General features: G+C 50.0%; 1 protein-coding gene across 1 annotated transcript in view; it reads left to right on the forward strand.

The window, feature by feature from the left end:
* Positions 1-7,588: 7,588 nt before the first annotated feature.
* Positions 7,589-21,887, forward strand: part of NAT8L (N-acetyltransferase 8 like) — a 36,913-nt gene continuing 22,614 nt past the window's right edge. Inside the window, exons 1-2 of the mRNA XM_076335801.1 lie at positions 7,589-8,079; positions 9,495-9,659. Of these exons, the coding sequence (XP_076191916.1) occupies positions 7,746-8,079; positions 9,495-9,659 (499 nt within the window). The 5' untranslated portion in view covers positions 7,589-7,745. The remainder of the gene's footprint in view (positions 8,080-9,494; positions 9,660-21,887) is intronic.

Consider the following 21,887-nt stretch of genomic DNA (forward strand, 5'->3'; position numbering starts at 1 on the left):
ATGGCTTTTTATTAACTGATCTTTGGTAACCTGCTGCCACATTACATATCCACAAAACATCCCCCAAATAGCTTTCAGTTCAGGTTGGGCAAAAGATAACCGAAATTCAGCTGGGCTGTGGTGGGCTGTGTGCTCTCGAGGGAGGGAAAAGCAGCAGCAAAGGCACCGTGGGAGCTGAGGGGGGGCCAGAGGTACAGGACATTTTATTAGTGCACAGGGATGCAGGGCTCGGCTGGGGGAAGGAGGCAGAAGGGTGGCGTAGGGAAAAGGATGGCCAGTTCCAGGAAAGGAGGAGCATTGCTGTGTTTCACAAGCATTGCCGCTTGGAAGAGCAAGGAGATATTAAATGATGGGCTTTTTCAAGTGGCAGTGGTAGAAAACGCAGATGGCTTTCCTGAAAATGTGAACCCCACCATTCTTGGCTTATGAAGAAGAAATGCCCTGCACTTGCTGCTTCCAGCAAAATCAGAGCAGCACACACAGAGAAAACCAAAGCAGGCTTCACAGCAGACTCTGGGCTGAAGCTGCTTTAGCTCGGTCTACCCTAGGAAAATGGGGACGCCTCGTTCTCAGGGCAGGTCTTCATCTGACTCAGAAAAACAATGATGTGTGATCTCGCCCTGATCCTCCTGCTCCAGCTGTGAGCTTCAGGGGTGAAACCTTCCATCAGCAGATGTCCAGCACGCTCTTTGCAGGAAGGACATCTGACCGCTGCTGCTTGTGGCCAGCTTGGAGCCTGTCCCTGGCTCCCCAAAAACGCCTTTGCAGACCCCAGCTGATGATGCCCAACACCTCTCCCCATGCCAGTCCCGAGGAGGATGCTGGGCTCAACGGCATCTGGATCTCTGCGGGGAAGAAAAGCAAGTGCCAGACAGGTGCAGGAAGTGAGATTTTAAGAGCTTGAGGCCCCCCAGGTAGTGAAGGGGGGGTCAGGCTGATGCCTCTCTCTGCCATCAGTTTTGCTTCTCCAGGAGGAGCCGAGGTCTCTGCGGCGCCCAGAGCGAGCATCCCCTCACCCCTGTGCAGAGGGAAGGGGGCCCAGGACCTGCACCCTGCAGCATCGGGGCCTGGAGGCATCACTGAGCAGGAAAACTGGAAATACCTGAAAATTTGCCTCAGCTCTTTGCTGAAAGGCATTATGCAAGGAAAGGAAAATCCCAGCCTGGATCAAGTGCTGGAAAAACCAGTGTAAAATCAGCTCTGACAGGAGCCCAACCCATATAGGGATGATATATATTGCCTTCCCCCGAGGCAACACATACGTTGCTGCTGGAGGAGTTCAGGGCACTTGCTGGCCCTTGCAAGCAGTTGCAGCGCAGCCTTGCAGGCCAAGCTGAAAATGCCACTTGCCTTCACTCAACAGCAGAACTGACTCCCAAATGTAGCCAAAAAAACCCCAAATAACCTTTTCGCATCTTTTCCTGCCTTCTCATCATGGAGCTCAGCTTGGGTCAGGGCATTCGTTAGTCGTATTTTGAGGTTTTTCCACCTGTCGTTGGTTTGACATCTAATTTCCCTCTTCTTGCTAGAGAATATAGTCATCTCTTCTCTGCCGCGATTTTCTGCCTGTCTTCCTTCCTTTTACCTCCCCTTTACCTCCCCTGGGTCCTTTTCAGACTCCTTCCCCCCCTGCCTGCTGTCAGGCTGCAGCGCCTGCCATGTAGAGGGGTAAATAAGATGCTGCTCATCCAAGTCCCGTCAGCCTTCTTAGAAGATCATAAGGCTACAGCCATGCTTTGGCGATCGTTAGTTAAAATAATTGCTGTTAAAAATGCCAGCAAAATAGCTGTTTGTCGAAAGTACAGTCATTAACCTTCTGTTCTTCCTTAGCAAAGATGGATACACATTGACAGAGTTGTTCATGATACAGCAAATTTTGTCGTAGCATTGCCCCGCTGACCGAAGCAGGTAGCCAAAATTTGGTGGCTGGTGGTTATTTACAGCAAGAGAAGGAACTGGCTGTGGAGGCGGGTATTCTTCCAAAGCGGTGTTGCTAATTTACAAAGAAGGTGCAAAGTCCTGCACTGAAAACCCCAAGAAACGAGCATTTCCTGGCTCACACCACCTGTGTTATTCCCACATGCATAAGAGCTCTCGTGCTCTCAGCTTTTCTTAGGCCACACATAGTCCTAGTCCCTCCTTCATGGCACCGCGCTCCCAACACAACTCCCGCACAGCCTCTCCTGTGCGTCGTGGAGCCTTGCTCTGCACGCACAGCTCTGTCTCCTACAGCTAATTAAAATGAGGGTTTCTGGTAAAACCTGACAAAAATTTCAATTTTTTTTTACCCAAGCTTGCAGCAATAATATTAACAGGAGGAAAGACGTGTTGTCTCCCGAAGCCACCACACTTAGTGTCAGGAAATACTACTCCTTAACTGAAGATGTTTTAAATCTCTACAGAACCTCTCCTTGTTTGAAAGTATTCCTCACGGCTGCACCAAGATACTCTAGATAAATCTCCAAATAATTGTTGGATAGGTCTGAAACCCAGCTCAGAATTCAATGTTCCTGTCACTAGAGTGGAGTTTCTGATGTAACATCTGCCATAGATGTTACTGTACATTAAATGTACCTGCAAGCTCCAAAATCCCTTTGGAAGAGGATAAAGCCAGCTGTGCGTATGTAGACTGTTTGGGAAACATTCGGATTTTATTCACAACCCACAAAATTTTTTCAACCCAAAAAAGTTGCAGGAAGAGATTCATCTTCAGATAGCCCCCGGGGAGACTTCCTCAGCCGAGCTAGTAGAAGCGCGCTCCCTTTGTAGACAAACCCAACCACTTTTAGCACATGATTCATCCGATCTATTTTAGAGGTCCACGTTGGGATGGGAGGCTCCGTGCCTCTGAAGAGATTGGTTTTCCCCCTTCGCAGTGCCCAGGGCGGAGGGCAGCCATCTCCGATGCCGAGGTCCACCTGGCAGAGGTCTATGTCGATCAGCAGATGCCATCTCTGGTCCCTGGTTACCGATTCACCGAGTTTTACAAGTTGGAAATAATTTGGCACGTCGGGTTTTATAGTGACTTATTATTCGTGGCACCCAGACTGCCAGGGAGGGAGGGAGGGAGCCTGCATCACCGCTGCGACAGGTCACGGTGTACGGCAGGACTGGCGAAACTGGGGTGTGTGCGTGGTTACTGCCAGCTGCTCACACAGCATGGGTGCCGCTGCCGGTGCCGGCTCCTGAGCAAAAGTTTTGTGAATCCTTGGCCTCGGGGGTCTGTGTGGCAGGAAAGGGGCCAGCAACGTGCTCTCAGCGGGAAATAAGTGCCCGGAAGAGAAGCTGCTGCAGAGCTGCTGCAGTCAGAGGGAGTGCAGTGAGAGAAAGTCTTGGGATGCTAATTAATCCCCCCTTAGGAAGATATTTATTAGGCAAATGCCTCACATTCATACGCACATCTGCAGTCAACAGAGAGGCTTTTACTTTTTTTCCAGCCCAGCAAAGCGGAAGGGTGGGAGGCTGCTGTGGCCAAACAGCCAGCGGTGCTGGGGGGGCTCAGCCTGCTCCGGGCACCTTGGGTCAAGTGTGGAAAAAACAGTTGAAATGACCAAGGTACAGGTTGGAGGAGAACCTGGAGGTAGTTGAGAGGAAGAGCTTTAAACCTGGATGCCTTCCCTCCTCACTCGCTGATGGAGACGTTGCAAAGCACAGGGTGGGAGCCATCCCTGCCAGACAGCCTCATCCTGCTGGGAAGAGACATTCCGGAGTCGCTGCATTAATATAACCTGGGGCGGTTTTTGCTGTCAACCAGTTAATTGCTGAGGTTGACTGATACAGCCCCTGATGAGCAGAGGATTGTGGATGCTTGTAGCTTTTGCAGAAGAAAGACAGAGCCAATATTGCAGCGCTCTGGCGCAGGGCCCGTGCCAGCAGCACCTCTCTCCTTGCCCAGCAGATACTGAGCAGTGGGTCAAGGAGGTTTGCCAGGGACCTGCCTTGGTGTTCCCTGCTCCTTAAGTATGGGTGCTCTGCAAGAGTAACTGCTCGTCCCAAATTGTTTGCTTTGTTTGCAATCACACAGATCTCATTGCTTCAAGAGTTAGTTACAGCAAAATCTAGTTGGAAGATGTTTCAAGTCATTCAAAGCCCAGGGTTGGACAGGAAACCTAAAATTTCAGACTGAGAGCAGGGTGTGAGCTTCCCAGCGGCGGAAGAGGTAATTCTGTTGTACGTCTGCTGGGTGCTTCCTACGACCCGTAAAGGGGAGCGACTCCCCCCAACCCAAGATGAGAGCTGCAGTTTTGGGAAGGATGAATAATGACATTTCCAGGGCTTACTGGTTTGATGTGCTAATCCAAAGCAAAGTCAGCCTAAAGCAGACCTGCTGAAGGCAAAACATGTTTCTTACTGAAATACTCAAACGTCCTCAGACCCCCAGAGCCACGCAATCTGCCCTGGTTATCCCAGGGTTTTTTTCCCAGCTGTACCAATGGATCGAACATCTATACAAGCTCCCTCTTTACACTGAGCAGTGTGCTGCTGAGAGCACTGGTATGAAATTCAAACTCTAAGCTGTCCATCTTAATTAAATTAGTTCTATCCATGAGGTTCAGCGGTCGGTCATGGCATGTGGGGGATTTACCCTCAGGTCCTGGAGGAGCGGGAGTAAACCCAAGAGCAAAATCCTGTGACTTGGGATGACAACTGCGTTCTTAAAGACTGAAAGCTCCTGGCAGAGCAGTTGCCTTGCCAGCAAGCTGCTGTTAACAATATCCTTTTTATTCCAGGGGCCCAAATCTGCCGTCTGCGAACCTGACTGGCTTTTGCAATTGATTTCAGCCAGGCCCTTGATTTTCACTGACATTTGCTTCGGTCAGTCATGGCTGCCTGCTCCTTCCCCATCCCTCCTCCCCACCGCGCAGCAGCACCCTCAGAGCCTCCCCTTCCCCCCCATTTACAGAGAAAGCTGAATTCCTGGCTTTGCAACAAGACAGGCAAAGTTTGGCATTCAGACAGCAAGGAAGGACTTGGGAAACCTGGTCCGGTGCCTGTGTCTTCTTCGAGTTACTGCATGATGGTGCATAAATCACTGCGTTCCCCTGTGCCTCAGTTCCCTGGCTGTGGCCAAGGATGATGGTACCCCCTCACCTCGGGGGAACAGGGGATATTAATTACTGTTCATAAGGTGCTCAAATGTGGCAGCATAAATAGTAAACAAGTATTTAATGCGTTTCTAAAGATAACTCATCTGCAAATACTGAGGTCCATAGCCTGGGACTGGAATTGGGAGCTCCCTTGGCTGTTATATAACTGCAGGTTTTGGTTGGTTTGTTTGTGGGTTGTTTTTATTACTGTAGTTATTTCATAAATAAGGAACGCATCTGACTAGAAAGGATCAAACAAAAATAAATGCCTGCTTAACCCAGGCATATGGAAACTAAGTGTTATTTTAATTATATTTTTGAAACAGCAACCTCCTATCTTTGGCCCAAAGCTTTCAGAATTCAAAGGCAAACATTGCCCTGATTTCCCCCCCCCCCCCCCCCCAATCCACAGCCTCTTTGCCTTTGCGTTGGTGAATTTGGGGCTGCCAGGTATCTCCCGAGTGCAGGAGTCCAACTGATTGTTGCTGAGGCGAGAAGTGACGAGGGGACACGGGGACGCCGTATGTCTCGCCTCTCCCTGCGAGGGGGATCTCCTTCCCATGGGAGGCTCCACTCTCGAGCAGGAGATGTTGCTCTTTTGGCTAAGCCATCCACCGAGCAGCAAGGCCGCCGCTGTACCTGCACCATGCCGTCTTTTATAATCCTACATTTTGATTTCCAGTTCAGACAGTCACAGGCTTTGGGAGCTGGGGGTTGCTCTGGCTGCAGTTGCAGAAGATGCTCGTTAGAAATGGGAACTCTGCAGGCACTGGAGTCTGCTGCTAGCAAGGCCGCGCCGTGCCTGTCCCTCCGAGCAGGCTGGCAGCACTGCAGCATCTGACCACCAGTAGGTCCCACAGCCGCCCAAGGAGCAGCTTCTCACCAGGGATGCCCAATGCAGCACGAGTCTGTGGGGTGCTGGCACCTCTCCTCTAGGTGAGAAGGTTTCCAAGCCCTTACCTAATCCTTCCCCCTTTCCCATCTCTCTCACTCCTGAATAGAAAGTTTCGCTTTAATAGAAAAGTGAAGCAATGAAACTACAATGAAATCATCAGTGACATCAAGCTTTAGTTTGAAGCAGATTCAGCCACCCTGCGTCTTCCTGAGGACCGAAATGTACCCCATGAGCTCCTGGGGCAGCAAATCCTGCAGGGTGCCAGCGACACAGCTGTACTCACTGATGGATGGGTGCACCTCTGGGGGGGATGCAGGGATGAAGCTTGTAGGGGGGTGCATGGGTGCACCTCACAGGGACACGTGCACCTTGCAGGGGGATGCAGGGATATAACTCAGAGGGGTGGGTGCAAGGGTGCCTCCTGGCAGGGGGATGCACAGGTGCACCTTGCAGGAGGAAGAGACACAGATTAAACTTTTGGGGGGGTGCATGGGTGCACCTTGCAGGTGGAGGCACAGCTGATGCTTGCAGGGGGGTGCACCTCCCAGGGGGATGCACAGGTGAAGCTTGTGGGGAGGCACAGCTGCACCCCGCAGGGGTGGCTGCACGGGTGTCACCGGGCAGGGGGATGCACCTCGCAGGAGGGGGGGCTGGCGCAGCTCTGCAGCCCCAGGCCGGCGGCGGGAAGGGGGGGTCCGGGGCACCCCGGCTCCCCGCCCAGCATCCCCCCGCCTCCGCCCCGTCCCTGCACCGGCCGTGCACGGCGCATGCCTCGGGCAGATGCCGGCCGGTTCCAACCGGGAGAGGCCGAGGCTTTTCGGGTCCTGCGAAGAGGAGGAGCCCGTCCTCCTCCCTGCGCACCCCCCCTCCCCGCCTACTTTCCGCCCCGCGGAGGGGCGCGGAGGCGGCGGGGCTGGCCGCGCTGCCCGCACCGCTCGCCGGCGTGGGCACGGGAAGAAAACTTGCCGAGAGGGGGGGGTTGATATACGGGGAGGGGGATTTATTGAAGGATCGGGAGACGCTGGGGGCAGCGCGGCTGCACCACCACCACCACCACCACCCCCCCCCGCGGAGCGTTCCCGCGTGGGGTGGCGGCGGGTGGGGTGGGGGGGCCGCGCCGCGGGGAATGACTCACCACGGGGCAGCCCACGCCGCAGCCCGCCGGGACGCGGTGCGGTACGAGCGACGCCGGGGCCCCCCCACCCGCGGCTCCGCGCTCCGCGCAGCGCCGCGCACCCGCAGCGACTGTTCCAGAAAGCTGCCGGGCGTACGGTGCTTTCGCTGTAAATAAATAAGTAACACCGCCGCCGCCACCCCCCCCCGTGCACCGGTGTATGCGGGTAGAGATGTGCGAGCCCCCGGGAGGAAGCCGGGGCGCCGCCGCCCCCCGCGCAGGGACGCGCCGTAGTAATTTGCAAGGGGCGGTGCAGGGACGGGGTGGGGGGGAGGCGTCCCGCCCCCCCGATCACATGGCGACCCCGCGCAGCCAATGCGGGGGGCGCTAGGACCCCGGGGACCCGCGGCCCCCCCCCACCGCCCTATAAATGCCTCTCCAAAATGCAGTGAAGCTCCTTTCTCCCGTCCCGCCCGGCCGCGCAGCTCCGCGCAGCAGCCGCCGCTGCCTGGCGGGTCTCCGTCCCTGCTCCGCGCCCCGCTCCTTCCCCCTCCCCTCTTCCTTTTTTTTTTATTTTTTTTTATTTTTTTTTTTTTTTTTACCCCCTCTCCCGTTTTTCTCCTCCGCCCCCTCCCCGCGGTCGGTTTGCATGCATTGTCTGTCTCCCAAGATGGTTTGTGAGACTAAGATTGTGGCGGAAGATCATGAATCAATCCCGGGATCCAAAAAAGATACGATCATTGTTTCTTCCTCCCAGATGTGGCCCTCTTTGGCGGGCTCCCCTTCCTCCCCCCCGCCTCCCCTCAGCTCCTCAAAAGAGGACCCCAGGCGCGACAATGTCTATATCCGCGAATTCCACCCCTCCGAGCAGGAGGTGGTGCGCCGCATATTTTACGAGGGTATCATGGAGCGGATCCCCAACACGGCGTTCAGGGGGCTGAAGCAGCAGCCCCTCACTCAGCTGCTCTACGGGCTGCTGGCGGGTGAGTATCTGCTCCCTTTTGGGGGAGGGGGTCGCGGGTTTCCCCCCCCCCCCCCGCGTGGGTCTTCACAAAATGGTCGGAGAGGCGGGAGGAGCCGGGGACCCGCCGCCCCGGGCGCGCTGCGGCGGTGCGGCCGGGGGAGCGCCGCAGCATCGTGCGGAGCGGCCGCGGAGCCGCAGCGCTGCGGCGGGGACAGGCGGGCTGGGGGGGGGGGGGGGGCGTGGGGCGTGCGGCGGGGGGAGCCTTGCGCCGCTGCGGGATGCGCGACCCTGCGCGGGTTTTAAGGGTGGGGAGCGGTGGGCGGGGGGTCGCCGCCGCGTAGGTTGCGCGGGGGTGAGGATAGAGTCGTCCTTCTAGTTATTCCAGGCCTGCGGGGGGGGGGGGGGGGGCGGCGAAGGGAAGCGGTGCGCGCCTTGCACCGCGCACTGCACCGCCCCCGCGCAGCCCAGCGCGGGGGGGGGGGGGGGCGCGTGCCGGCGTTGCCTGGAGACGGCCGGGCCCGCCAGTGGAGCGCCCCCCGTTCCCCCCCACCGGCGTGGGGAGGGGGGTAACCCCTGCAGCAGGGCCGAGCTGGGGGGGGGGGCGCTTACCTCCCAGAGTTACACGCTCAAAATAGCGCCTGCAAGGTGCCCCCCCCGGTGCAAATAATAGTGTGCCCACCCGTGCAAACAGTGGCACGGAAGCGGGGGTCACGTTATCTATAACGTGTGTCCCCCACCCCGAGCAAGCTTTGGGCTGGTTTCTCATGCCCTTGATGGTTGCAGGCAGGTTGCACCTCCATGCCCCCAGCCAGGAGGGAGGACGGGGTCCTGTGCTGGAGGGGGACCCCCCAGCAGGCGGTTGGGGCATAGGGGGTCTCAGCCAGTGGCTGTGCCAGGGGGGAGCTGCCATCTCGGGGGTGTCCGCAGAAGCTCTCCAGGTCTTCAGCAGCACCCCGGCATCCAGGCGGGCACGGTGTCTTCCCTGGGAGTCGGTGCTTCCCATGATGGAAATAGTAATGCCGCAGTGACAAACACATGGCTGCGGAGCAGCATGCCTGCAGCGTGGCTTTTCCACCCCGGCCACGTTTCGGCCTTGCCGGGGAAAGCAAAGCGGGGCCTGGGGTGTGCCTGGCCCCCGGTGTCCCCATCAGCCCCTCTCTGGGGGGGTTCGGCGGGACCTGCCATGCCATGGCGGCATCCTCCCTGCCGGCTCTCTCCAGACACCCCATAAACTTCTCTGGGGTTATCTCGGGGTGATATGCCATCACTTAACACAATAATCTCGAGAGTGTGAATTGTGTGTGTACTGCAAATGTATATTTTGTCTGTGCTTGTTTTTTGTTTTTTTTTTTTTAAATGAGTTTGTATTCCGAAATCAACACTAAATTCTCTTTTCTGACAGGTATCGTTTATTTCTCTTCCTTATCTCCATAGTAATATGCTTTGTTGTGACCAAGTCCTTCCTGCTGACCTGCTGTTTGCCCATCTTTCTGATGGGCATGAGGTACTACTTCAGTAGAAAAGTTATCCTCCACTATCTCGATTGTGCGCTGCATACGGACATGTCCGATATTGAGCAATATTACATGAAACCGCCAGGTGAGTATGAATTCCCCGGAGGGAGCCTTCCCCCAGCCCTGCTCAGGGAACATGGCTGCTCCCTGCTGCTGGCGCCTCTTCCTCCTGTCAGCAGCATTGAGCAAGCTGAAAAGTCACCAGAATGCAGCTCTTTAGCCACACCAGGCACAAAGCCATCTCTGGTTTTGTGTTGGTTTGGGGTTTCTTTTTTCCCCAACTTGTCTAGTCATCCAAGGCAGCCTCCATCCACCCCCCGGGCACAGCACTCCTGGGTCCTGCAGCTGGTCCGGGGACTGGTGCGTGGGTTTTTGGGGTCACTGAGGGTGGATGATGCAGGTTATTTACTGCTGGCTAGGTCCACCCCACCCCTTGTTTTTTGAGCTCGGTATTTCTTTGCTCCTCATGCTTGGTATTAACTCTGAGAGCAGGAGGAGGGGGAGATGAAAGGCCTTTTAGCCCAAATGCACAGAGGAACCCGTTTTAGTTATTGCGCCCATTTTCCCATATTATTCAAGAAGAACCTTCCTTAATGCAAGTGTTTTGGAAGAGGCACAGATCAGGTATGTAAAGGGATGCTGCCTGGGTTTGACATAATATGCGTTCATCCATTTGTTACCTATATGCATGTAATTAAAAATACAGTATCTAATGATAATATTTGCTTGTTAAGCTGTAAAAGATCTCTTATGTGATTATTTAAAAAAAAAAAAAGCCCTTGTAGAATTTGTCAGGTGCTATTTGCCTTTTTGTAGGCATACATCCATGTTGAGGACCAGAGCAAGGGGATGTCTGGGCAGTCACTGGGGGTTTGAGGTTTGCTTTTGGTGGTCACCTAGTACTAGTGGTGAGCTGGGAGAGCAAGGCCATGCCAGTATCCCACCTTAGTTCCATCTTCTCGGGCTACCTACTCTGCTGTTTTTCCGTGTGACCGTGTTTTCGCTGTATCATTGCTGTTCCCCAGGTGTGACAGACCTCTTCCTGGGCACTTTTAGAGGACTCATAGGAAGTACCATAGCCACAAACTTTCCTTCACTTCTAATGTGCAATATTACGTTTTGCTAAATCCCCAAATATCTTAGATGTGCTTGCTTTAGATTTCGTTTCCAATCATAGTGCGTATCTGTACAGATCTTGTCTCATCTGCCACACAGGTTGTGTTTCATTTACAGTGCTTGTTTTTGTAAAAAATTAAGTGATGTGACTTGTATTTAATAAGCTCAATCTTCATTAAAGGTGGTGTCACAAAAATAAAAGGGCTCATAGAAAAACATTTTCAAACCTCTGTAGTGAGGTTCAACAATGTATTATGCTGGAGAAAGCAGCAGGGGACTCCAGTAGAATAAGAATATGTAATACGGAGTTAATAGGTGTTTGAGCTGCATCACTCATTAATGCTCGGGACTTGTATGGTCACAATTCAGGGCATGGATCAAAGTGCCTGTATTTATAACACTAACATATATAGAAAATAAAGGAGGGGGCCTCAAAGGAAGAGTAAGGAATGCCCTCGATTTGTTTAGGGTCAGCAATGTAATCCAGTTCAGCTGTGTTGCCGACATGGCTTTGAAATTTTAGTATTGCTTTTATTTGGTACCTAAAAGGGCTGATTTCAATTCTAGAGCAAGTGTGTGGGTTTTAATTTTTGACAGAATTTAAACGTGTAATTAGGCTTCTGCCATGCCATAAAAAGCAGATTTATGGGATCGTTGGTGCTTGTTAAAGGTTCTTGATGATAGTGGTGTTAAGCAGGTTGGTTGGAGTCGTAATTAGGTAAAGACCAAAGAAGCTTTGGGGAATAGGAGGACATCTTTCTTAGGAAAGAAGGAGGAGGACATCCGCGGGTCAGGACTGGCACCACCAGTGATGCCAGTTGCCCAGTGCCTGTCCGTGTGCCGTGAAGCTGCACGGTGCTATTTGGTGTAGCTGTGCACGAGGCACGAATCCAGTGCTCTGCTCCTGTTTCCCCCCAAAATACAGTTGCCGGATTTCTTCCCTATAGGACAGCAGTATAAATACAGTCATCTTGGAAAAGCCTGGAGACTTGTGTGCTTTGGAGGCCATCTGTCTGAACGTACGGAGAAAGGCAGTGATGTCCTGTGTTGGTGCTGCCCATCCCACCCAAAGGACAGAAAAATGACAATAAAAGAGTTTCCAGCTCCAAATTTGTCTTTTATTCGGCTAGTTTACAAATTAGCACACAGGCAGAAACGATTGCAGTGGGAATGAGAAGGGCTCGTTCTCCTGTGTATTGCTCCAGCTGAGATATTAGTGAAAGCTTTCTCAGTGAGGTGTTAGGGAAGAAATGGTCACAGCAAGGGTAATCGGGCATGGGAACAGGGGCCCAGAGAGGCTGGAGATGGTCAGAGCTCGACTAGACAAGTTAAAAAAAACCCAACCTGATGCAACTGCAGGTTGGCCTGGCTTTGGCTGGGGGTACGACCAGGCAACCTCTCGCTCCTTCTTTGGAGAATCTTTGTCTACCTGTTTGAATATTTTTTTTTTTTCCTACATGGAAAATAGAGCAAGGGAGCGTTTCCGTAGAAGGCTTGTGAATTCTTGTTTCTTAGGGTGACGAACGCAAAGGTAGAACTGGGACGTGGTCTTAAGGTCTGCATCATGATGTGGGTCATGGCTTTGCTGGGGTTTTGCTTTTGGCATCCATCGTACCCAGGCGTGAAAACCTGTTGTTTGCAGTGGGCCTCCTGTGGTACCCAGGGTTGGGGTACCGTTGTCCAGAGCACCTACATCTCTGGTAAGGCAGGCATCTACAGTGGGGGAATATTTTAACTACTAAAATGGGTCACTCTTGGTAGTTTTTATCAAAGCATCCGCAAAAACTGTGGGTCAGTCTTAAAACTGAACCAAAAGGGACCTGGTTTGCGGTGGGATGCCATAAACGCCCAGCTTAATGATTAGTGTTGAACAATCCTGTGAGTTACATTGTATTAGGGTTTTTCTTCTGCAGTTTTTCTGAACTGCTTGCCTCCAAGTTAGTTATTGTTTTAAATTTCCTCCGCTGGGTTTTGTATGAACTGAAAAATATGTGCTGACAGTGATTTTGCAGAAGTACACTAGCCAAAATTTAAATCTTTGTTTTCTCTTGCCCTTCTATACTTACGCCAAGGATCTGGCAGAACATTTGGGCCAGCGCTTAACTTTGAGCGCATACGCAGCAGGGTGACTTGAAATTGCTGTTGATTTGAAAGGAATTGTTTGTGTTGAGTCCTGTGCTGGGGTCTTCAAACAGAAGGTTGAACGGTTCAAACACCTTCCTGAGCTCTTTGTAAACTTGCATTTTTCATTTTAAAATAGCACTTACTGGAATTTTCCTTTTTTTTTTTTCTTTTTTTCTTCTTCATAGGCTACGAAAAAAGGCAGTGGTGGGGTGGTGGAAAAGAAAGGAGTTGGATAATGGGCCTAATTGTCAACCAGAGTAACTTAGGCTCTAGTAAACAAAAAAAAAAAGGAATTAATTTTAAATAGAGACCTGTCTCTTGCATTTCTCTATGCAAATAAGAGGAGCACAGCTGGAGCTTCTTTTATGGCCTGATGATTTTGACGACTAATCAATTTTACAGTGTCTCTTCAAGCTTCTGTCCCAGTCGGTTGTGTTTTATATTTTTTGCAGCAGTTGGTGTGTTGGAGAGATTCTTGTGAGGTTGAGGTCTGTGCTGGAGAGCTGATGGAAACCAGGACTCCTTGCCTCCGATGTGAAACCGCTGCTCTCCAAAACGAGCAGAGCCGGGGCTTTGGCTGACGAGCTAGCACGTCTTTCTGAGGTGGTTTAAAGTGTTATCTCCTGCTGCTGGCTGTCCTGGCAGGGTCTGCTGAGGGGTGTGCGTGTGTGTAACGGTGGTGCAAAGACCTGGTGGTGGTGGGAGCTGGCCTTTGCTAGTGGTTTGGGCACCGGTGACGAGCTGGGTGGCTGCATTGCAATGCCCAGTGCCGCAGGGCAGGACGGGCAGACAGCACGGATGGGCAACCTGGAAAGCTGTGGCTGCAGGACCTGGTGGAGTCTTGAGGGCATCTGCCTTGCGTAACACAGCAGTGAAGCCGAAGTGGTTGCTGCAGGAGGTCTCAGGTCACATTAAACACGCCACGCTGAGAGCTGTGGTTTTTGGCAGTGGCTGCACATCTGCATCTCTTGCACTTTGGGCGGATGGGTGCCTCATGCTGGGAGGGGACGTGCGCCGCTGTTCTCCTGCCTCTGTCCGGGGGTGAGTGGAGGAGCGGAGCCTCCCCGTCCCGCTGCCCTTTGTCCCCTGGTATGTGAGGGTGCGGATGAAGAGCCTGCACTGATATCCCAACCTTCCTGGGGGACAGGGCAGGACTGTGCCCTGAGGAAGAGGGGCTACGGGGAGATGGCTCATTAGGGTTTGATTCCTGCCACTCTTGGGTGGCACACTCCTCAGCTGAGCCTAAAGGAGGGATGTCCTGCCCTTGGCAGAGGTTTTAGGATCATGTCCTTCTGCCAGAAGGACACCAGTTGAGGTGGGGCCAGAGTTGGATTACGAGGAGGTGAGATCCTGTTTGCTGCTCATTCCTTTTGAGGTGCTTCTCACCTGCGGTGGGATGTTTGTCTGGGTAATGAGCAAGTATTTTAGTTGTGCTCTTGGATCAGGCCCGTTCACGGTGGGTTTGATGCCAGAGGGACAGAGCTGACACCAGAGGAGTTGAACCCAGGTGTTTGCAAGGAGGTGAGCAGCTGGATGTGAAATCTTGTGGTTCCTGTTAACCCCGCTCAATGGGTGCTGAGTTGCGGGGTGAGCAGCAGTGAGTTTTGGGGTGCAGGGAAAAATACAGGGGCCACCTTGGGAGGGGATCCTCAATCTGGGGGCTGCAGCGGTTGCTCTGCCATGCCCAGACCCTTTGCAAGCCGGGGTGGGGGGGGGGGTTCTCCCCACCACAGAGCCCCTGGGCGGAGGGGCTGCGGTGGAGCCCAGTTCTTCCACATTCTGGGTAATGCTCAAGCTGCTAGATAAGCAGGAGCACCACTGCCCACTGATAACATTGTTTGGAAAGAATAGAGCAGCTCTTGCTTTGCAAAGAAAGGGCTTAGTTACCTGACGCTGGGAGAGGGCTCAGGGCTGCTGCTTCCCGGTGGAGGAATGTGTTTTCGGAGAGCCCTGCCCGGCTCGCGGTGCCCGAGAGGCAGCTGGAATCTGAAGCATCCCTATCTTCAGCATTTCTTGCTGGCTTATGCAGTGCCCTGACCTCACGTATCTGCCAAACCCCTGAGCTAGCTGTCGTGTATCGGGATTTTCATGTGTGCCTCTCCTCACGCACCGCATAGGGCCTTGAGGAGGCCGGTGTGGGGCTCGGAGCTGGAAAACCCAGGGGAGAGGCTGTGTCCTTATCTCCGCCTCGGCGTTTCCCGGCTCTGCTCCCCAGCACTGCTGGGAACTGAGGTCAGGTCTCCTCCTCAGGCGGCGGAGGGTCTGTCCTGTGAGCATTTCACGTGCTGGCATCTCTCTGCAATTCAATGAGGGTGCTTCAAGGGGTGCAATCTGCACATCAGAGAGATCGTACAAGATTAGGGTTAGAGACCTTTAATGTATTTTATGGTGGGAAGTATTATGTCTGAAAGTATTTCTGAGACTGGCCTCCTGCGAGAGGGACGGTCAGGGATGCTGCTGCTGCTTAGCAATTCCCATTGTTGCTTTTGGGTTTCTACAACTTAGCGGCACTGGAACTGCCTGGTTTGGCATTTCTTACCTCCAGCGCAGAGTTTGTTGGGAAGCAATAGGAAAAACAACTCATGTTTCCAAGTGTTAGGGATGTGCTTTGTCCAGCATTAGTAACAGACTGAAGTATATTTTATTTATTATTTGAATCATGCAAAATGTCTTTAAAGTTAGGCTGCCTCTCCCAAAACCCACCTCTTCTGATACTCCATCATGAGTGGCCGTGGAGGAACCTTGGCTTTTGCATCTGAAGGCAGCCCCATCCCACAGGCACTTAGCACGGGGAGCAAGGCACGGTGCTACCAGCACCAGCCTGGCACCGGAGCTCCTAACCTCCATCCTGTGTTCCCAGAGCTGACCACCCTGAGGGCTTTCCCTGGTCCCGGCAGCGAGGGTGAGCTGCCTTCGGGCCCTGGCCCAACCCTGCACCCCTGCTGATAAGCGCCGGGTGGGTCTGGAGGTAGCACCACACGAGACCCACGCTGCACCGAGCCGTGCGGGTCAGCTCTGCTCAGCCCACTTGAGGGCCGGCAAGGTCTTTGTCCCCCACAAAAATCTTTATTCTTCAGAAGGTTTTTTCCACTTTTGGGGGGTTCAGGTAGTGCAGAGTGGAAGAGCGGTGCTCTCAGCCAAGGGCTGGCACATGGGAAAACTGAAATTGTCTGATGAGACAGGGCTGTGCCATACACACAAATGGGATAAACATGTTTATGGGCAAGCCGCTGCAGCCTTCCCCCCGCTCCTATTTATTTATTCCTGGAGCAGGAACATATGCACGAACCCATTCCTCAACATGCGTATCCGTAAGACAAAAATAGCTCTCACTTCAGATCCATGAGCTTTGGCACAGTCCCATGTCAAAATTACATGAAAATAGACTTTATAGTAAATTTTGCAGAGCAACATAACCTGTTTTTTGCCTCCACACATTCAAATATTCTTTGTAAAAGTAGTCCCTAATTGCTATGACTGTCAATTAATGCGGTGGTATTTAAGTTGTAGCCATGACTGGGTGGATACGATGCTTCTGAACGTAAGCTCTGCCTGCAGGTGTTTGAAAACCCCGGTAAATGCAAATGCTGTTCATTAATCTTCAATACAAAAAGTAATAAGTTGTGTAAATTGAAGATCAGTAGTTTTTTAGGCACAGTTAACTTCTCAAGACCATCAAACGCAAGCCGTGCCGGGACGTATGAACATGAAGAGGGCAGGAACAGCAGGCGTTCTGGTTTTTTTTTTCCTGGCTTTGAGTAATTATTTTTAATGTTTTCTCTGGTGTTGGATGTTTTCTGGCATGGTTGTGTGCAATTTCTCACGACTGTCTTAGTAAATAAACCTAAAAAGGACTGCAGAATTTTCTCCAAGTTTAAATGCAAATTAATTACTCTTATAAAGGGTTTTCAGTGGCTCTTCTTCCTTCTCTCATTTTCTTAGGAGTGGCCAAGATTTAAAACAATTATGCAAAAGTCTGTTTCAGGTTAAGATTTTCATAATAACCTAAACTTAGGCTCTGTATCAGGTATCTAACTAGTGGCAAGGGTTTTAAAAGTACAAAGCTTTGAGCCCCTCTTGACCCGGAATTTTGGATGTAGGAACATGAACTGAAAAATCTTATTCCCAAGCACATTATTATATTATGTTTAGCCTCTTAGGATTATTCAGGAGTGTCTGTGGTCAGGTTGGTTCCTCCCAGTGTGCATGACCAGGGGCCCCAATACTTTAGAAATTATCAGTCGGTATTGCTCTCTATCTTAAGGCCTCTAAATATGTTGAAAAAGCAGTTTTTAATGTAAAAACCTAAATGCATGGCCTGATTTTCCAAGATGACCATGCATTCAAAATGTCTCCAAATTTCAGAGTGGATTTCTGAAAATCACATATTCCCTCTGTAGGCTTACATCTTTATTCAGGCAGGTTACGCTTAATTACCCGGGATGGGAAGGGCTGGCGGGGCTTGGGGCGGCCGCGAGCCCCTCGTGGGCTGCGGGAGCTCACAGCATTGTTTACCGGTGTGTTGCAGAGCGCACGCTTTTATTTTGGTAATGCAGTGCTGGAGATCTGTTACAAATAATCGCATGTTTGATGCTACTCCCTTCCAGACTAAAGCGAAAAGAGAGACTTCGCAGAGTGTTTTGCCAGTATCTGGTTCTGCATGGAGCCGGGGGGATGTACGGGCCTTTGTTGTTGCTTTCCGCATCAGAGAAACAGGGAGCTTCAAAGTGTGTTTTTAGATTCTTTTTTTTCCCTTTTTTTTTCCCCCTGTAGTAAGCTGAGGAATTGGGTTTTTTATTCTGACAGGTGGCTGATGAAAGCAGTCTTAAAGGGTATCCAAAGATAGCAGTGTGTTTTACCTAGTTTCTATTCACAAATCTATTATTTGTAACCAAATAATAAGTTGGTGGGGGTTTTTTTGCTAAGGGCCAAGTGGAATCACCCAGAAGCCTCATGCCTTTTATTAAGGGTGCTTCAAAAATTAGTTCGTAGTGGTCTGGTTAGAGCCAGGTACAAGCCATGGTATCTGTTACAGATGGCTTTGAGCCATTCTTTTAAGTCATCTATTGACCTGTTGGACCCCAGCAATCAATTAACTATTTATGAAATCATATATGGTACCATTTATTGTCATCTATAACTGTTTGACGAGTGTTTCTTTCAAGAATTGAAAATTTTATTTCTTACAGGATAATTCTAAAATTTAGACCTGGGACTCCCACGGTTTAGTGCCAAGCTGGATTTCTGCTTTAAAATGGGATTCTGTGAGTGAAAGGAGACTTTTCAAAATTACATAATGGGAAACGTATTACAGGTGTATTTTTAAGTGGCTACATGAGATATTGCTATTTAAAATTGGATTTACAACAGTGTAAACACTAATAGAAAAATACAATGCGTTAGTTGCACATCAGCGTGTACTGCTTGAAATGATAACTTGCGAGTAATATTTGTCACTTAAAATTCATGTGCTGCTTCTAGGATTTATCCAAGTGGCAAAACTGAAAACCAGAGGTTTTATGAGAAAATGATTTTTCGGTTTAGGAACTGGAAAATAAAAGGGAGGAAAGTTTTCATCCAAATTAAGCTGATTTACTACTCCTTCTCTGTTTTTTCACTAAGCAGCAGCAAAAATCTGTGTTTAGTGGTGAATGTAATACTTTTTTCAGCCTGAAACAAAATTGTTGGTTCTGTTATAGGCTTCCTTCAGAAGCAAAGGTCAGACCCAAGTATATATTTAAAAAATGCTGGTTATGGTAAAGCCATGATACAGTTAATGTTTGTTACCTCCCAGGCAGGTCCCTCTGTTCTTCTTTGCATGCACTATTAAATATATACTGAGCCGGCACTGGGACCGCCTGGATCCCAGGCCCTGTTTAAGTTATATATTTAGCCATTTTATACCAGTGTAGTGGTTGAAGAGGTGGTGTCGAGGGGAACCATCTCCAAAGTCCCGGCAGCTGGGACATCCCCGGCGACCCCGGGGAGGACCGAACTGTGTGCAGGTGTCTCGGCCAGCAGCACTGGGGGATGAGCTGTGCGCAGGATTCGTGCCAGCCTGGCTTTCGTCTGCGTTTTCTTTCCCAGCTGAAGATCTTTGGTGAATTCGGGACAAATGTGTAAATTGTTTTGAATTGACAAAACTGCATTTTTAAGTAAGCTACTTGCCTAGATTTATCCTCGATCACCAGTAATTGCTATACAAGCTGCTCCCACTCTCTCTTGCCGATGTGCTTGAATCCTGACTTGGGAACCGGCATGAGAGATGCAAGTTTATTTGCTTTTTACAGTTGCAGCTCTTGGGCTCTGCGCTAACGCTGCTAATTGAAATGGGGGGTGATGGACCAGCTGTCCAGCCATGAATGGCTCCTCAGTGCACCTCGCGTACAACACTCATTTCAACAGCTATCAGATAATAACATCTACTATTGGAAACCAGTAATGGTTCCTTGAATTTTTTTTTCATTTTTTTCCCCCTCTTCCTTCCCCTGCCACAGCAGTTCTGTATCCCACTTTTCCAGTCTTGTGTCAAACTGCAATATTTGCATTTTTTATCCTTTGAATTGTGCTTGGCTCTCTTGTCCATCCCTGTGTTGAATTCTCCGGTGGGTTTGTCTGGTCTGGTTCTTGCTTCATTCATCACTTCTGGCATTTCCCAAGAGTGGTGGTCCCATGCTCAGCATCCCTCTTTGTATCTCTCTGATCTTCCCCTTCCTCCCATTATGCTTTTAAATTTATGTCCCTTTGCTTAATTTCATTCTATAAGTACTTTGTTCTCCTTCTTAGTTTGTCGTTCAGATATTTTGCATGGTGAGCGCAAGTATTTATTTTTGTTGGTAGAATACTCAGAATAACAAAGATGAGAAAATAAATAGAAGTCAGCAGCACGAGGATATTGTGTCTGCTAAGCTGAAAACAGGGTGCGTCAGTGCACAAACCCACGTGTTGGTGATGGTAGGGAGAGAACATGTTGCCTGAAGGCAAATGAGCTGCCAACAACAGGATTTCTTATACCTTCTTTAGAGCATCTGACCCGCATCACTCCCAGATGTATCTGGGCATGGCCTATTGATCTTTTTTGCTATGATTTTTCCTATAAAAGCCATTCTTCCCATTTCAATAGGATATATAAAATCATTATTGCAGTCAGAGTACAGCAAAAAACCATTTCATTTGCTGAGATCAGGGCTTTTTGTTCTTTTTTTTTGGAGGTGCCAAATCTGTTCGTCCTCCCTGGAACTAGATAACAGCATCAGAAACACTGTGTAACACTTCTGGTGGGAATCCAGGGAAGACCTAAATCTGTAGTCTTTCAATTTAAAATAATGTTAAATAGTAGAACTGCAAAGAGAAGCTTTTTGAAAATAGCCTGGTTTGGAGCACCTGCCATTTGTAAGCACTAAGCAATTTGGGATGATGGTTAGTAGAGACAGAGCAATAAAAGCATGGCAGATACTCCACTTAACAGCAGTGAGCGTCTTGGTAAAGTCCTCATTATTGTATTACGTCGTCAGTGGTGGGATTTGTTAAAAAAGAGAGAAAGCAAGTGGGGGGGATGTTACTGTATGAAAGGGATGCTGATGAGAGATTTTTTTAAAAATCCAAACTGTTTAAGAGGGGTCTTAGTAAAACACCTTTTCAAGCTTTTGCTGCCTGTAAAGTCAATTAGATTCACTTAATGGCTATGAAAATATACGTCTGGTGTGATTTCAGAACCTGCAAATGTTCAGAGGATAACATCAAGCTGTGCCTCTCAGGCAGCGATTTTCTTTTGGGAATAAGCCATCATCAGGTTTTACAGGGCTTTTTTTGAGCCATCAGTAGTCTGAAAAGCATTAAAGCATCTGCAAGGATTCTTGAGAAGTGGGAACATTTTTCATGGATAACTCAAACAGCTAAAGAGGATTGCAGTGAAATTCTAAAAAAAAAAAAAAACCACCAAACAAAAAAACTCCAACAAAAAACCATAACACCCCCCCCTCCCTTCACTGAGGCTGAACTCTGGGACAGTTTGGCTTAAAGATTCAGTGGAGCATTTGCTTTAACTTACTCATGTGCTTAAATCCCTTGTCTCTTGTTGGGAATTTAGCATATACTTAGGGGCATCCTTCAGCATGGGTCCAAGTGCTCTTTTGATATTTACAGGAAAACTGTGACATAAATGGGAAATGCAGTGATGGAGTAAACCTTGAGGTTGCTCTGTGCGTGCTATCAGCTGCCTGCAAGATCAATTTATGGTGTTTTAGGGAAAACTGGTGCATCAGAAGGAGGAGTTGTTGCAGCTGTGAACCTGCTCTTAGTTACATTCATTCTGCATTGTCTTAGCATCCGGTATGGGGGTTTAGTGTTATTTAGTGTTGCCTTTGCAGCTGGGAATCATAGAATCATTAAGGTTGGAAAAGACCTCTAAGATCATTGAGTCCAACCATCAACCCAACAGAGCCTCAAAATACTGCATTTCTACCCAGGTTCATGTGGATTTGCTGTAGGTGCTGTTCATATTTATAAATTGATCCCCTTCCTGCAGGTACTTGGTGAATGAGTGTGTCACAGGCTGATGGTACAAGGCACGAAAGTATCTGCTTTCACAAGCCCTCAGCAGACTGCCCTTCATTTCCCACATGTCTCCCCCAATGGAGTGAGATGTGGCCTGTCACCTACTCACTCCATTGATTTATTTTGCAAATCTCTTTCAAATCCCTGGCTCTCTTGACTGGTATTGAGGCTGGGGCTCAAAGGAACTTCACTCATGTGGATGTAGGATGCAAGATGTTGATAGATGGTCATCACAGAAGGTCTGGGAATAACTGGATTAGGCTTTTGTAGGGTCTTTTTGGCTTGACTGGTCTGGCATGGTAGTCTGAACACATGGCAAAGGGTTTTTTTCTTTTTTAATTTGAGAGATGTAGAGATTTACACATGTAATTTTCATTTTCTGTTAATGCATCATCCACGACAGGTCCATTGTCTGTGCCCAGCCCGACAGATGTTCATGTATTTATGGATGTAGAATTTTCTTTTGCTGCCACATTAAATGAATGTGTTAGTTTCAGTCTGGAGTAGTGTTCAGTAG

The sequence above is a fragment of the Aptenodytes patagonicus genome, chromosome 4 (genome assembly GCF_965638725.1).
Source record: "Aptenodytes patagonicus chromosome 4, bAptPat1.pri.cur, whole genome shotgun sequence".
In the NCBI taxonomy this organism is placed as follows: Eukaryota; Metazoa; Chordata; class Aves; order Sphenisciformes; family Spheniscidae; genus Aptenodytes; species Aptenodytes patagonicus.